At 39.4% G+C, this 14655-nt stretch overlaps 1 protein-coding gene across 14 annotated transcripts in view; it reads left to right on the plus strand.

Annotated features, from left to right (window-relative positions):
* The window catches only part of tpd52 (tumor protein D52), a 19137-nt gene extending 5318 nt beyond the window's left edge, over positions 1-13819 (plus strand). For 2 of the 14 annotated variants that reach the window (XM_027006372.3, XM_027006374.3), the window contains 8 exons: positions 2420-2460; positions 7726-7850; positions 8340-8488; positions 8804-8905; positions 9323-9349; positions 10196-10237; positions 10440-10488; positions 10873-13819. In XM_027006372.3, coding sequence (XP_026862173.2) covers positions 2420-2460; positions 7726-7850; positions 8340-8488; positions 8804-8905; positions 9323-9349; positions 10196-10237; positions 10440-10488; positions 10873-10995 — 658 coding nt within the window. In that variant the 3' untranslated portion in view covers positions 10996-13819. Of the gene's footprint in view, positions 1-2419; positions 2461-7506; positions 7609-7725; positions 7851-8339; positions 8489-8803; positions 8906-9322; positions 9350-10195; positions 10489-10587 lie in introns of those variants that run through there. The other 12 variants (XM_081702406.1, XM_027006373.3, XM_081702403.1 and 9 more) reach the window with 11 other exon arrangements.
* The last annotated feature ends 836 nt before the right edge of the window (positions 13820-14655 follow it).

Raw genomic sequence — 14655 nt, forward strand, 5'->3', positions numbered from 1 at the left:
GTGGTGGGTAACCGGGTGTGAGTCATGGACTCTGTATTTTAGAAACAATAGGCTAGCTTCATTTAGCTCTTGTGTGATCTGTAATTAATGAGTTAAATGCTTCTTATTTATCTTGTAGTGGTTTATAGCCAACTCCTCTTCCCTAGGCTGCCATATATGTCCTATGGTCATCCTGAATACCAACAACCAAAATGGGTATGAATTCTTGGTGTGTGTGTGTGTGTGTGTGTGGGTGTGGGTGTGGGTGTGGGGGTGTGTGTGTGTGTGTTAACTTGCTATAGTGACCACCTTTGCCAGCCTGTGGTGGCTTGTTGCAGGGTGTCCTGAGGTCACCATCCATGAAATTCGGAGGGTTACTGTGGCCTTGGCCATCCAGTATGGACAGGGCAAGTGTGGAAGTGAGCCATATGACATGATTCTCGTTACAGGCCAATCATGTGACATGGTGTATCGGTCATACAACTTTCATATGAGATTCGTATGATTTTCATTTACTTTCCCATTTAGAGGACAAACATGCATAATATGCTAATTGACTGAATGCCGTGGTATGTCTAAGACCTTAGAGGGTCCACTTTTGTTTCTGAATGGACTGTATGTTTCTCTTCTAAATGGAAAAGTGTAAAAGTCTTAGAGATGGAGTTATGGAGAGAGAAAAAACATGCACTGAGTATTGTAGGCAGCCATAAAAGAGTTAATTTCTGTCTACTTGTATTCATATTATTCAGATTGCATAGACCATTGGCTATGAAGACATGAAGATTGCATCTCTGTGCCCTTACTGGCATTTTAAAAATGCTGACTGTAACTGTGAAGGATACAGAAAGTGTGGTATTGATCAGTATGAGCTTAAACAATCATGCAGCTATATGTATGAGGATTCATGCTTCCTCTTGTAATGCCAACTTCTCCTTTAAAGCAGAACTGCATTACAATGGAGAAGTGTATTTCTTGAGAGTACACAGTCTCTTTTCCTCATTGTCTCTTGGGTAACTGTGAGTGATGTGCTTGGGCTTGCTATAAAGAAGTATGCCTGTAATCCAAACTCATAGTTGGGAAAGGATTTTTGCAATTCAGTTTGTTGGATAAGACTATGGGTGTGTCAGAGCCTGTATTGCAACATCTGGGTATGTGCATGTGTACATATCTTTTAGTTACGCAAACTGAATGATGCATGGTCTGGCTAGAGGCCATCAAGGACCTCTCTGCAAAGCAAATATCCGGGTGTTTGAAAACCCACACACAGCCATAACCCCACTGAAAGGTGAAGTGTATTTTTCCCTTTGTCTGTATGTGGGTGTGGTGTGGTTGCTCATGCATTTAAATTGCTTTAATTTTTTTAGCCAGTTAATATTTCATTTTATTGTCGCTGTTATGTAGGTCAGTGTTCCTTAAAGTTAGAGTAAGAAATGCTGAAATGGTTTATAATATAAACATATGTATAAACAATAATTATTCAGTGGGAATCATCTGCAAATTTACAGTCATTGGCATTTTCCCTATGATACACTCTGAAACTTTTCTTTATTTTTAGAAATGTAGCCGTGTGTGTGTGTGTGTGTGTGTTATTATTATAATTATAGTTGTTGTTGTTTTTTAGTTTAAAGAGACACCTCAGTCATCCAGTTGTAGATGTCAAATGTCCCATCAATACTGTAGTAAATTGAGAGATGGTCTAGCACCGCCAGATCATCTATAATTAAACACTGGAATACACAAATGATAAGTGTTATGTGAGGAGCATTGACAGATTATAGCTGACTAGACTCCTGTGGCTTGGAATAGTGGCCACATGATTCAAGTTAATTCACTTGTATTTAAAATTTGTGTACTTCCTGAAATGTTTCTTCTAACTATATCAGACCTCTTGAATGGTAAAGTACATAATCAAACGTAAAATATTCACTTAGTTTTTGGGATCCATATACCTTTGACGTAGTGTAAGAATTAAGAGGAGTATACAAACTGTTGGGCAGCCGTCTCAGTGCATTAAGCTGCTTTTAGTGCTAATTACATAGCTCTCATCAGTTAAAATAAGTGACTGCTAAATGCTTTTTAAATTGGTTAAGTTAGCTTTAGCTGGATAATGGCAGATAATGGCTGCCACATCCTGTGCAATTATCATTTGGGACATCAAGTTAAACCTTGTCATGTATTTTTACAGGGTTGGGCGATGTCTACCTTACTGCCATATATCTGCATGGGAACATAGCAATAGACGATAACGGGTGGAGGGGGGTGGTTGTGGTAACTATACATTAAATATTTGAGCCCATGCAAAGATAAGCCGTTCGTGATTCCATTTTTGTTAGAATCACTTAATCATGATATGACATTGTTTGACGTCCTCTGTTTAAAATAAAGTGATCATAAAAATGATCTCCACTGCCATACATTTTTTTTTTTTACATTTTTTCAGCATACTGGAGATATACAAAAGAATCAACATGAAGCATTATTGTGAGTAATCTTTTTAAATGTTTACATGAATAAAGGAAGTTATGTCTAAATAAAGCATATTTTAGTATTTTAATCTAAAAGGTTTTGCAAAATCTAATGGAAACTAACTGATTACACAAAAGGGGGTGGGGCTCTTATGGTTTTTCATTGGAAGGACATCTAATAAAACATATCCATCAGTTCTGTGGCTCAAGTTGATCTCCAGGTAAGTAATAAGTAACAAATATAGCTTTCTATAATATAGCAGATACTGGATTTATAGCAGGCAGGGTGCAACCTGCTATTGGTGTGGAGGGCATGGCCTCACAATTCTGGCTCAACATTGTAATCTCTGTTAGTCAACGATGATGGACAATAGCAATGTTTGTTAGCCCAACCCAAGTGTTTGATTCTTTTTCTAAAGCACATTTACCAGTGTCTTTATCCATAGAATTCATGTGTAGATTTTACACAAAAATTGTTATAGAAGCATGTTAAGTCTTTCATAAAATCTACAATCTTAATCATACACTTGATAAAAAGAGTTTTTTCAGTATTATATCCCTTTGCAGAATTATGGATTTGTTAACAGTCTGGGGCAGTGCTTAACTATGGGCTTGGAGTGCAATGTAGTTGGGTGGTTTTTCACTCATCAGTAAATCAGAATGTGTGTTAGCAGGTTAGGAAAAGTAGACGTTTAAATCATAACACCCATTTAATTACATGGGGTTCAGAAGTTCTGACAGTGTAGATCTGATCGTTTTCTTTAAGATGACAACTCCCAGTACTCTGTCATAGCAGGGAAGATGGTTGTCTGATGTTTGAATGACACAAGACATAGACTAAAATGGTTGAATGCTACAAGGCATATGCTAAAATTCCTGCATTAAACCTTTGTTGGTGTATAATGGCCCATGCAGTTCACATATCATGGCTCAGTGCTGGGCACATGCAGTATGAGCTGGACTCTGTAATCTGGGTCACTGCAGATTATGGAATGCTTCTCATAAGTCAGTAAACCTGAAATACAAGATGACTGTAGAAAGCCAGGTATAGCAGGAGTGTTAGATGATGTCACATTCAACTGCCCAGATCCCTGCTTTTTGAGATGAGCTTCTTGCTGTTTTTCAGTTATGAATGTCCACAGTGACTGCACTAGTGTGTGCATCTGAGGTAACTTATTAACATGCTGCTAATGGTTGCTCAGCCTGCTCATCATGTGAGCATGCAGCCCAGGGGCCTGTGAACAATCTCGCATTGCTGGGTTGCAAACATACACTGGAAGCAAGCAGTAAACAGGGGCACAGCAGCACCTGACTAGTCACAAATCAAGCAGTCATTGTGTCCTGAATGCTGACAGAATGGATCCTATGGAGGAATACACATCTCCCTTCAATTTTGAGCAAGGAGTTAACACTAGCTACTTTTACCTGTCTCCCAAAGAGACCTTCACTCCCCCCAGCTCATCAGTATTGCCATACAGAGGTAATCTGTTTTGTGTGTGTGTGTGTGTGTGTGTGTGTGTGTGTGTGTGTGTGTGTGGACAGAGTATCACAGTGTGTTTAGTTGAGCTAGTGATTGAGCATGGAAGGGTGATTCAGTGAGAGACGAGAATAAATTCTGTCATGCAGAACATGCACAGTGTTGAATGTTTGGCTGAACTTTGTTGCTGTCAGGTCCTGTCAGGCACAAATGATGACTAGGTGATGGCATTACTGCGCATGCCTCACCTGCCTTTTAGAGTAGCTATTTAGCAAACATTGAACCTTTCTAGCTGATGGATTCATCTTGATGTGAGGTCAAATTCTGTATGCTTATTGTGGATGAGCTTTCTAAAACAATCCTTCTCTTTATATATGCACTTACAAAGCAGCTAGATGGAGAATGTAATGCAATTTAAATGCAAATTAATAAATTCAAGTACAGTAAGTGCTTCTAGCATAATGGAAATATTGCTTACATGCTGTTCTGTCAATCTAATTATATAGGTAGTAGGTGGTCATTGCTTATGCCAGTGAATAGATATGGTACATTAAATTGATTGAATGATTTTGAGGTTTTTTTTGTTTTTGTTTTTTTTTGTTTTTTTTAAATAAATTCTCACCCTGGCCAGCGTTTATAATATGGTTATCAAGTCTTCAGGAGATCCATGTTTTGAAAGGGAGTAAGTCCATGTCTTAAAGAAGGTTTCATCTAAAGCACTGGATTCCAAGTTACTGGTGGCAAGAGAAGCTTCTTAATGTTTGTGACAATTTCATGTAAACATTTCTGTGATTAAATAAAAGTTCATGCTCCCTTTTCTCCCTGGCTGCAAACAGTTTCTGGCTGTTTTCTGCTGGAAGTTTGTTGGTTATTCTGTAGGCAACATGAAGTTGATTTTTTTGAGCACATGGTTAGCAGCATTCAAATATCACAATCTCATACTTTTTGCCAATAGAGATGGGTTTTTTTTTTATTATCAATATTTAATCACTTTTCATAAAGAGAAGATGGACCTGGACGTTACACAGAAAGCATGTTTCTCAAGAAAAAAACGGAAAAAACAAAACCTCAAGGAATTGGAAACACTCAGATATCTGGCAACATGTACTGTTGCTTGTAGCACTCAGCTTGTCATTTATGTGTTTTTTCTAAGGTTTTTCTCTCAGATGCTAATCAATACTACATTTACTTGTAGTAAGGCGTTGGCATCTCTCTTAGCTCTCAACTGGATTACATTTAATGACCTTACTATACTCACATTTGTGTTGCTGCACCTACTTTCTTCAGTCTTACTTTAAAATAACTCTGTGGAGGTGGCAGGGGGTCCATCTAGGAATGCTAATGCCCAAACATTATTCATGTTAATCATCCCTATATTAAAATGAAGACTCTGTTCCTCACTTCCGGTCCAGAGTGAGCGTAGTGGGGGTGGGTGCACTTCTACTCTGTTTCCCCCCAGCTTGACCTCGGCTGTTTATCAGCACCTTCCAAAGATGCATCATTAAATGCTCTTGAACATGCTAAGGGACAGTACAGTTGTGGTCCCTGTCCAAAATTAAAGTAAAATGCTTTCTTGTTAATTGTGGAGTAAGAATTTAGTTTCAGGAATAAGTGCTTGCACTCGGATGAACTATTGGTGCCACTTGCTCTGCCACGTGAATAAGCAGGGAGGAGAACTTGCGGGCAAAGCTAAAGTGGGTCATTGCGGTGAGGTGTCAAAAGATGTGTCTTGACCAGCATTCAGGAAACGTGGAAAAGAGAGACAAAGCTATCTGTCATTTAGCTGGACCTCAGTTTTGCTCATTACTCAAGATATTTTCAAACTTGTACAAAGCTTTGACTGATTTAAATTTTTATACCGTTTAAACAAATAAGGTGTGATCTAAAATTATTTGGTAATTATGAGTAAGACGGTGTAGGAAGTTGTCCCCCAGTTTGTACTGAAATATATTTCACAAGGAGCTAGCAAAAACTGCATCCTCCTCAGCTTTGTCAAACTACATGATGTAGCTTTATATTTATTCTCCACATGCAGATTCTTTAAGAGCTGATCATAGCCCCCCCACCCACCACCCACCCCCCAATACTGGACAGATGAGAGGTAGCTGGTGCTTATTAAGGAAGACTAGTGACTAATGGAATGTGGTGGGAATTCTGGGTGGGCCTTTGGGGATTTATTTACTTTATTTATTTATTTGACATGTTTTCTGTGTGATTGATTCATAATGCTAATGTCCAGTCAATACACTTCCTATTCCCAAAACTAAACTCACTCTTTTTGTACTAATGAGAGTTATCTTACAGATTGTTGAAACTTAACCAGTAAGTAATAGTTGTTTTGTCAAATGTAGCATTGGCAGGTCTGCTGGATGAGCTCCACACTGGGGTTATTTATCTCTTCTTTGAGCAGATGTAAGATTAGGTTTGGTCAGTTGTATTGGGTGGGTCCAGTCCTCATGCTCAGTAAAGATAAGCAGACAGTTAGCTGATAAGTCATCAAGTCCAACTGAAAGATCTTATGACATTCTTCTTGTTGCAGCATGGTTACTCTTATAGGATGCACATAAATATTTCCTCAGCTATGAGGTGGACTAGTTATTAACTTTACTTGTATGGGCAAGCAGTGGCTATGTTTATATAGAGATTTGTGTCCATTTAAATGAGTTCATTCTGAAGATGTTTAATGAATTATTTACATACATCCTAAACACAGCAATTCACTGTGAGCATCTGAAAGCATTCATGCAGCCTACATCTACAATAGACGTAGTCCAGACGAACTATTTTTGTGCAGATGAGGAGTTCCATTTAGTTTTAAGAGAACTATGAAACACTCCCAAAAGTCCTTTCAGGAGGCTCAGCTAAAACACACTGTCTGTGTAACCTGTTTCCTGAACATTACAAGGTGAGGAGAATTACTGTAGCCTAGCTATAATAGCATTGTGGTTCAGAACATTAGTGGAATGCTCCTACAACTGAACCTTTTATCTGTTCACTATATTAAAAATCTTCAATATATAATTCTTCCTATCAAACAGCAGCTTCTGTTTTTGTTGCTCAACAAGAATCGAATGAATGTGCACAGAAAGAATGCATAGATAGCTATTGTGAAAACAGTCCAAGGGTTGTCATGACCAGTATTCCTCCTTTTAACTGTTGAAACAGCACACCACCTCTTTTGGTTTATATGAAGGTTTTCTATTCCAATCGAGCTATGAATCCGATTGCTAAAGCATTATTATGCTGTATATGAATGTAGCCAGGAGTTTTTGCAAGCTGTATTTACTTTGACTCACTAATCCTTTTGAGAGTGCTGTGACATTTTTTAGTCGTCTTTTGTCCAAGTTGTGAAGATTTTATTCTTGAGTTTTATAATTTATTTTGCATGTCATCCAGTGTGCCAGTGAGGCATCTATAAGTGATGTTCACCCAGAGTGTTCTAAGAAGAGTGTTCTAATCTAGAATATGTGTTTTGTTTTGGTTTTTTTTATCCTTGGGCTCCGCCGCTGTCTTTCAGTTGAAGGCCATCTTCCTAATCTTGCTGTGCCTGCCAAAATCTTCTCATGTCAATGTCGTCGTCCCCCCCCCCCCCCCCAAGCTCCCCCATTTCACAGGGGGTGAGCAGAGCTGAAGCACAGAATTACAGTAAATCCAACTGTACCATGCTTAGGAACAGGTTACCTTTTGGTTAGTGTTTATTCAGCTTGCTTCTATGTTTAAATGAAGCTTAAGCATCTGCTTTTAATAAGAGGTCGTTACTGTCAAATTGCAAGTTGGCTAAGCATGTTTTCTGTGCCAATGCAGGCACTCAGAGAACAGACAGCATGCCAGAAGTGGGTGAAGATGCTGTAAGCACAGCTGAACAGATGGCCCCTAGCACTGCCTTCACTCCAGAGGAACAAGAGGAACTCCGCAAGGAGCTGGCCAAGGTTTGCAGTCCTTACCACAGTTCTTCAGACATCATTCAGGCTACTTCTTATTCATGCTGTTTTTTCTTTCTTTTAAACAGAGGAGAAGGTTGAATAGAGACGACTATCTTTGATTGCAGCTGTTGGATGTAATGTGCATTGTTTCAAGGTCATACTGATAGCTTCACTCAATGGCAGCCTCTCTTACTGACCTAGTTGTAAGTGACTAACAGTTTGCATTGTAATGCTGAAGCCTTTGGATACCCCTGTAGTCCATTTGTGGATTTCACAAGGCTGAATAATCCCAGTTTGCAATACATACTTGGTTTGATTTGCCTGGATACTGTGCTAATTAAAACACATGAAGTTCATTATGCAAAAGTTAGGCCTTGCAGAGAAAAGTGACAACCCTTGGAGGTTTGTAAATTATTTGCATTTGCAATTATCAGTCTTATGCTCCACAGACACATTTGTGCCTGTAGTTAAGTTCATAATTCCTGTACTCTGCAGGTGGAGGAGGAGATCCAGACTCTCTCTCAAGTGCTGGCGTCCAAAGAGACGCAGGTGGCAGAGATCAAGCGGAAGCTGGGCATTACCCCGCTCAACGAGCTCAGGCAGAACCTGAGCAAAAGCTGGCAAGAAGTCACCACCTCCACAGCGTACGTGCCCTCCCAGCCACCTGGGCTCCTCCTCCTACTGCTTCGGAGAAACAGCCCCATCTGTCACAGTGCTGCACATCCTGCATTCAACCTACAGCCTTAGCTGCCTGCTTAACAGTACGCAGTAGAACCAAAGCCATTTGCCTGTATATCCCCATGCTTATTGTAATTGATTTAAGTCACTTATGCAAATGCAATCATGAATATGGCAAGCAGCAGGAGTTGTCCATAGTCCATGATGGAAGAAAAACATTTTTAGAGCTCCCTAATGGTTTGTGCTTCCAAAACATTCCACCTTTCCCCTTGTGCATGCAGGTACAAGAGAACCTCAGAGACACTGTCACAGGCGGGTCAGAAGGCCACAGCAGCATTCTCCAGTGTGGGCTCTGTGATCACCCGGAAACTGGAGGATGTCAGGTGAGCAGGAGTGGGGCAGACACCCTCTGCTCAAAGCAGGCACTTTAGATTTGATAGGCCTCTGCTGTTTCCTCTCCCAGATCAGTAATGTGTGAGTGCCATAACACTTAACTAATAATGTGGATGTTTAACCAGTTTGTGATTGCTCTCCCTCACCATTGTTTGGTACAAACATGATACTACTGGGATATGATGAACTGCTGAAGCTCATCATGAAACAAAATAAAGAAAAAAGCAAAACTGCCAAGAAGCACTGTACTAAAATGGATCACTATTTCTGACTAGTTTAGACTTGAATTCTTTCTCAGGCATTTCATGATCAGCAATAGTGCAACTCAGAAATAGGTATTACATCATTTCAGTGAAGTTCAGTGTGTTTTCTTTTTGTTTGCTAATGCAGTCTGTCACATTTTACAGATTACAGTCATATTCCAATTATTTTAGGTAAGATGAATTTGACTGAGTGCGTCATTACAAATGCAGCATTGATCAACAGTGTGATGAGTTCTCTTGAGGTTTCTTGCATGTAGTTCTATACCTGAATGACAGTCATAGGATGTCCTCCATCATGTTGCATTCCTGTTTCTGTAAAGTTTGCTGGCTTGGTATCAGTGCATGCTCATTCTCTTGCATGTCCCCTGAACTGTGTTTTGTATTATGGATGGCTCTGTTTTGAGCATTTAGAAATGACTCGTTGAAAAGTTGTGTTGTGGGTCGTTAGTGAAACCATGGCATTTTCATGTTTTTTGTTTTGCTTTTGTGTGTGTATGTGTGTGCGTTTGTGTGTACTTTTTGTTTTTAAATAGTGATTTGAATGAGTTTATCCTCCCAAACTAAAGCTTCATCTCCAGCTCTCAGAGCACACCCGGCAGGCTGTGTTTGCGTACACATGAGCTGTGGTTTAACCCATGTGGACAGAGTTTTCCTTTGCTAGATCTTTCACTGGCCATAGGGCTGATGCACCATTCTTCTAGACAAATGCATCTAAATCTGACCATCCAAATTTATACATAGTTCTCTCACAACTTTTTAGTCTAACGAGGATTTTTTTTCTCAGTATTGATCTAATTTGTCAGAAATTCTGATGTTGTACCCTTAATTTAATTGTGGATTAAATGCCTACACTCAAAGCTTGTACTCAATCAGCATCTCTACTCTCTGATTATAATGTGAAAGTTTGGTTGAGTGTGGTGCTCTTTCTGTTCCATTTGACTTTTGCACACACTACTCTTAATGGCTGGGTAATAAGGCTAACTCCCCTCTCTCATCTTCCTAACTGCTAACCGGTAGCATACGCTCCATACAGCATTCTGCTAGCATGCCAATGATGAGGTAAGTGACTCACTGATCCCCTTATCCCTGGCATTCCCTCATCGCAGCCCTGTATTAGGAGGCCCTATGATGGCAAGACAGCAGCTTACTAGAAAACCTTCTCTCCCTAGCTAGTCCACCGCCTATTAGAAGCTGTGATGTGTTGTTTCATTCTCTGCTAACTGATGTCTACATCATGTCTCATGTGCCCCATTCCTTGCAGGAACACTCCTACCTTCAAGTCGTTTGAAGAGAAAGTGGATACTTTAAAGGTAATATAATGTATATGTTGAAGGAGCAATAAGTCATTTTTACTACCATAAAGTAGCAAACAATATTTAACAAACTGATTCTCATTTCTTTCTATAAAGTGCAGCTTACACAAGAGAACCACATTGCTTTGTAGTCCTCAAATGAACCAGCTAGTGCTCCAAAATTTGGGTGTCCCACATGGAGTCCACCATATTTAAAAGAGATTTAGTACAGAATCTCTGAAACATCCAGGCCACCAGGTGTCAGTATAATGGATGTTTCATAATATGAAGAAGAATCACCAGAAAAATGATTTATTGCGCCTTTAATTCATTTTTTTGGTGTGTATATATACACGTCACTACTCACTCATGAAAAAAACATATTGGTCATTTGGACTGCAGACCAAGATAAGCCCCACAGTGTCATCCAGTGAGCTCGGAGATGTTTCCCACACTGTGCGTAGCGCAGAGCCAATGTTGGAAAAGCCAGAGGGGATGAGTGCCCCAGACACAGAGCCCCACTGAGGAGCAGCCTCTCACCTCAGCTTCCTTTCGCTGCACCTCATTGCCCAACATTCCTCCACTCCTCCCCTCTACCTCTCCCTATCATGCAATAACAGAAAACCAAAACAAATGCTCCACGCTCAGTTTGATTTCTCAAAGTGCTTCAAATAGATTATTGAATGCATATTGTGTTAGTTCACAGTGAAGCTCAGCTTCACTGAGTCTCTGGCTTCTGGTAGCCATTTACGGCATTTAGCTGAAGCTTTTATCCAAAGCGACTTACATTTATGACTGAGTACAACTTGCGCAATTGAGGGTTAAGGGTCTTGCTCAGAGGCCCAACAGTGGCAACTTGGCAGTAACAGGGCTTGAACCAGCAACCTTCCGATTGCAAATCAAGTCAAGTACCTTAACCACTGAGCTACCACTGCCCACCCTCTTTTTGAAAGTCTGCATGAGTGTGGGCTGCCTCTAGGCCATGGTAGCCCTGCACTGGAGCTGATCGCAGTGGGTACTGTGCTTTACTGGTGGTCAGGCAGAACCACATCATATCTTATTAGGTGGCAAGCTAATCTCTCATGCCCATAATCAGCTGAGCCTCAATCAGTGTTGTCTGCTCAATGCACACATGCACACACTCACACATGCACAAGGCTCAGGTGATTCTGGGGGTTTTGTGCTCCTCAAACGGTCAGTAACATGGGGGAGGTATTGCCACCCTGGCCTGAGAAAATGCCTTATGCTGTTTTGCTGTCAAGGACGGACAGGTATGCTGCAGGTTGAAGGTCTGATATGATGTCAATATATATGCATTTTCCTCAAACTATTGTATTGCCCAGATCTATGGATATCAAAACTATAAAACCTGTATCTCTGAGTAAATTTTATAATTTTTGGAACGTAAGAAAGTATTTTCTTTATTCTTCTCTTTTTGTTTTCTGTTTTGATGTTCTGTCAGTGATGCTTATGAAAACAAATGCCAAAAATATGATCCATGGAGCTTTGGGAACAGAATCTTTGCCTGACACTTTGTATGCCATAAAATTGAATGATGCAGCCAGTCTGCTGGCTAGTACAACATTGAATACAGTTAAAAAGTGCTGCATGTAGAAATATTTATACTCAAATTTTGTAGAATGATAGTCTCTATTGTTTCTGCTTATATCTCCAGCAGTTCATTTTTTTCCATAAAATCTTTGTCTTCTCTTCAGAATTGTAAAAATATGGAAGTTGTATCATCTCCAAGAATAGTGGACTATAAAAGCAGAAGGGATTTCACTTGTTTATTTCTACATGTAGCTCTTTATTAGAACATCTGTCTTTTGGTTTCTTAGAGTTTGGGTGTCATAAAAATGTTTAGTGGTACCATGTCATTTTTATGTTAATAATAATTATTGCACACATTTGGAAAGTGATGACATTTTGTTATGGAGGTCTGTGTGTCTTGCTCTTGAGCGAGGTGAGAACAACTAACTGAGAGCATGTTCCAACCCTTAGGATAGATCCCACTGGTACTAGCCTGTAATCTAACACTGTTGTCTTTCATTTAAGTCAGGAAAAGAGGAGATTCCCTTTACCTGTTAATGCTGTTTTTAATGTGGTTTTAATCCAGTTTGAGACCTTTAGCCAGGCCACATTTTTGTGTCCCATCTCTCAACCTTCTTAAATCATATAATCAAGGGACACACAACTTCTGATCACCTAGCTCAGTGTGTTGGGAGGTAGAATAGACATGTGTGCATTGTCCAGGTCTCCAAAGGCCACACTAGGAACCACTAAATGTAATAAAGTTACATTTTCTCTGTGTTGCTGTAGGCTTGAGCACACCCTGCTTCATTTGCTTTCCTGTAGCGTTAGTCTTATGTTGCTCCACTGCTGCCCATTATTCAGCCAGACCAAGTCCATGTAAGGACTAGGGATTAGAAATTACACTGAAATCGTAATGTAAAAGCACTATAAATTGATAGGTTGCAATGATTCCTTGTCTACCAATAGAGCTGTGTGAAATATCGTGTCATTTCTGCAGGTGTCAACAATTTGTAAGAGATATTTTAATTATATTTTATGCTTATATAGGAAAACCTTGATGGAATATATATAGATTTTTTGTCTTGAAGGAGCGATTCAGAGATGCGTATTTTAATAATGTATACATAAAGTGAACATTCCAAAATATACATAATATATTGTAGTTAGAGTAATGTGGAAGATGCTGTTGTGGTTGTTTAAGGCTTGGGCCAGCAGGCATTTTCCTGTCAGTACACAAAATTTGTGTAACACTAAAGGCTTGTGCTTCGAAGCTGCTGTAATCCAGGATCTTGCTGCTTTAGTCTAAGATCTTGCTGATCTCTCCCCCACTTGTTTTAAAAGCACTTTTCCCCCCATGGAGATGGTGTTTTTCTGGAGCTTTTGTTTTCTGTCCCAAAATGTTTAGTGTACCAGAGATGTTTTTAAAAAGCACTCACTTTCTTACATGTCCACAATATTTGACAGTGACGTCTTTGTCAGGACTGCAGGCAAAATGATCTAAAGCTTGTAAAACTGAATATATAGAGTGTAATTTTACACTATGCATTTTTGTTTTTGACATCATTGTTTAGTGCAGTACTTGACCTGTTGTGTGATCTTGAAGCTGCATTTCCTTAAATATGTAGGTGCCCTTGTTTCATTATTTACTTTTTTCCTTTGAAGGCCAACTATTTGTAAATGTAAAAGGATGCTTTTCTCTGAATGTGTTACATTGACTCTGTGTAATAACTGTTTTTACCCATGCCAGCAGAAAAAGTCAGCTTGCACGTGCTGTTTTGTATGTCTGCTGCTAAATAAAGCACAAGTTATATATTCAGAGTTCTTCATTCTTTTAAATGACCGCCAAGTTAGGCAATGTACAGCTACACTTCGTGTGTTGCGTTACTTTTATAGAACACTAGATGGCAGTCTAATGTATGCAACCAGGCCTTTCTTTTTTTTAATCGTTCCGTTAATGCGCTTTCTGCAGCAATTTACAAAAGAGCTGCACCTGGCCTCCCATTTAACATATCAAGGCCTGAAATTAATTCATTTACAAATTAGAAATGTTAATCATATTAGCAATAATGGAGTCTATAGAATGATCTGGTCCTCTGGTTACCATGTTTGTGTACATACCATCTGTGCAACACAAAAAGAATGACGGATCCCCTGGCCAATCAGAAGAATGGAAAGTAAAGCTTTTGAATATAGCATTGACCAATAACAGAATGAGATTGTGTAGTAGGTGTGAAGACATTCTGTATTCTGTCATATGAATACATATGTGTACAATACGCAAATGAATATGACCAAGATTATACAGGAGATAAAACAATATATGTGACTATTCTCAAATAGGGAAGCCATAAACACTGTTGACATTTGTAAATCACTAGGGATCAATGTATAACTCTACCCTCAATTAAATTATTAATGAGGGAAGGTGGTATTATGAGCCCCAGATCACCTTCAGAATGTTAGCAGGATACTGTAGGACACTTAATGCAACATTTCTTTTGTATATTGGTGGGTTTTTATGGCCCTAGCACTGGTTACAGTGTTATCAGTCCTATCTGTGCATGATGAAATGTTCAGTCAAACCCCTTTGTCTTCATAAAAAATAAATAATGCCTGGGATGGACACATTGAGTCTGGAAAAAGTGCATGATC

This window comes from Electrophorus electricus, chromosome 2 (assembly GCF_041902795.1).
Source record: "Electrophorus electricus isolate QZ-2024a chromosome 2, ASM4190279v1, whole genome shotgun sequence".
Lineage (NCBI taxonomy): Eukaryota > Metazoa > Chordata > Actinopteri > Gymnotiformes > Gymnotidae > Electrophorus > Electrophorus electricus.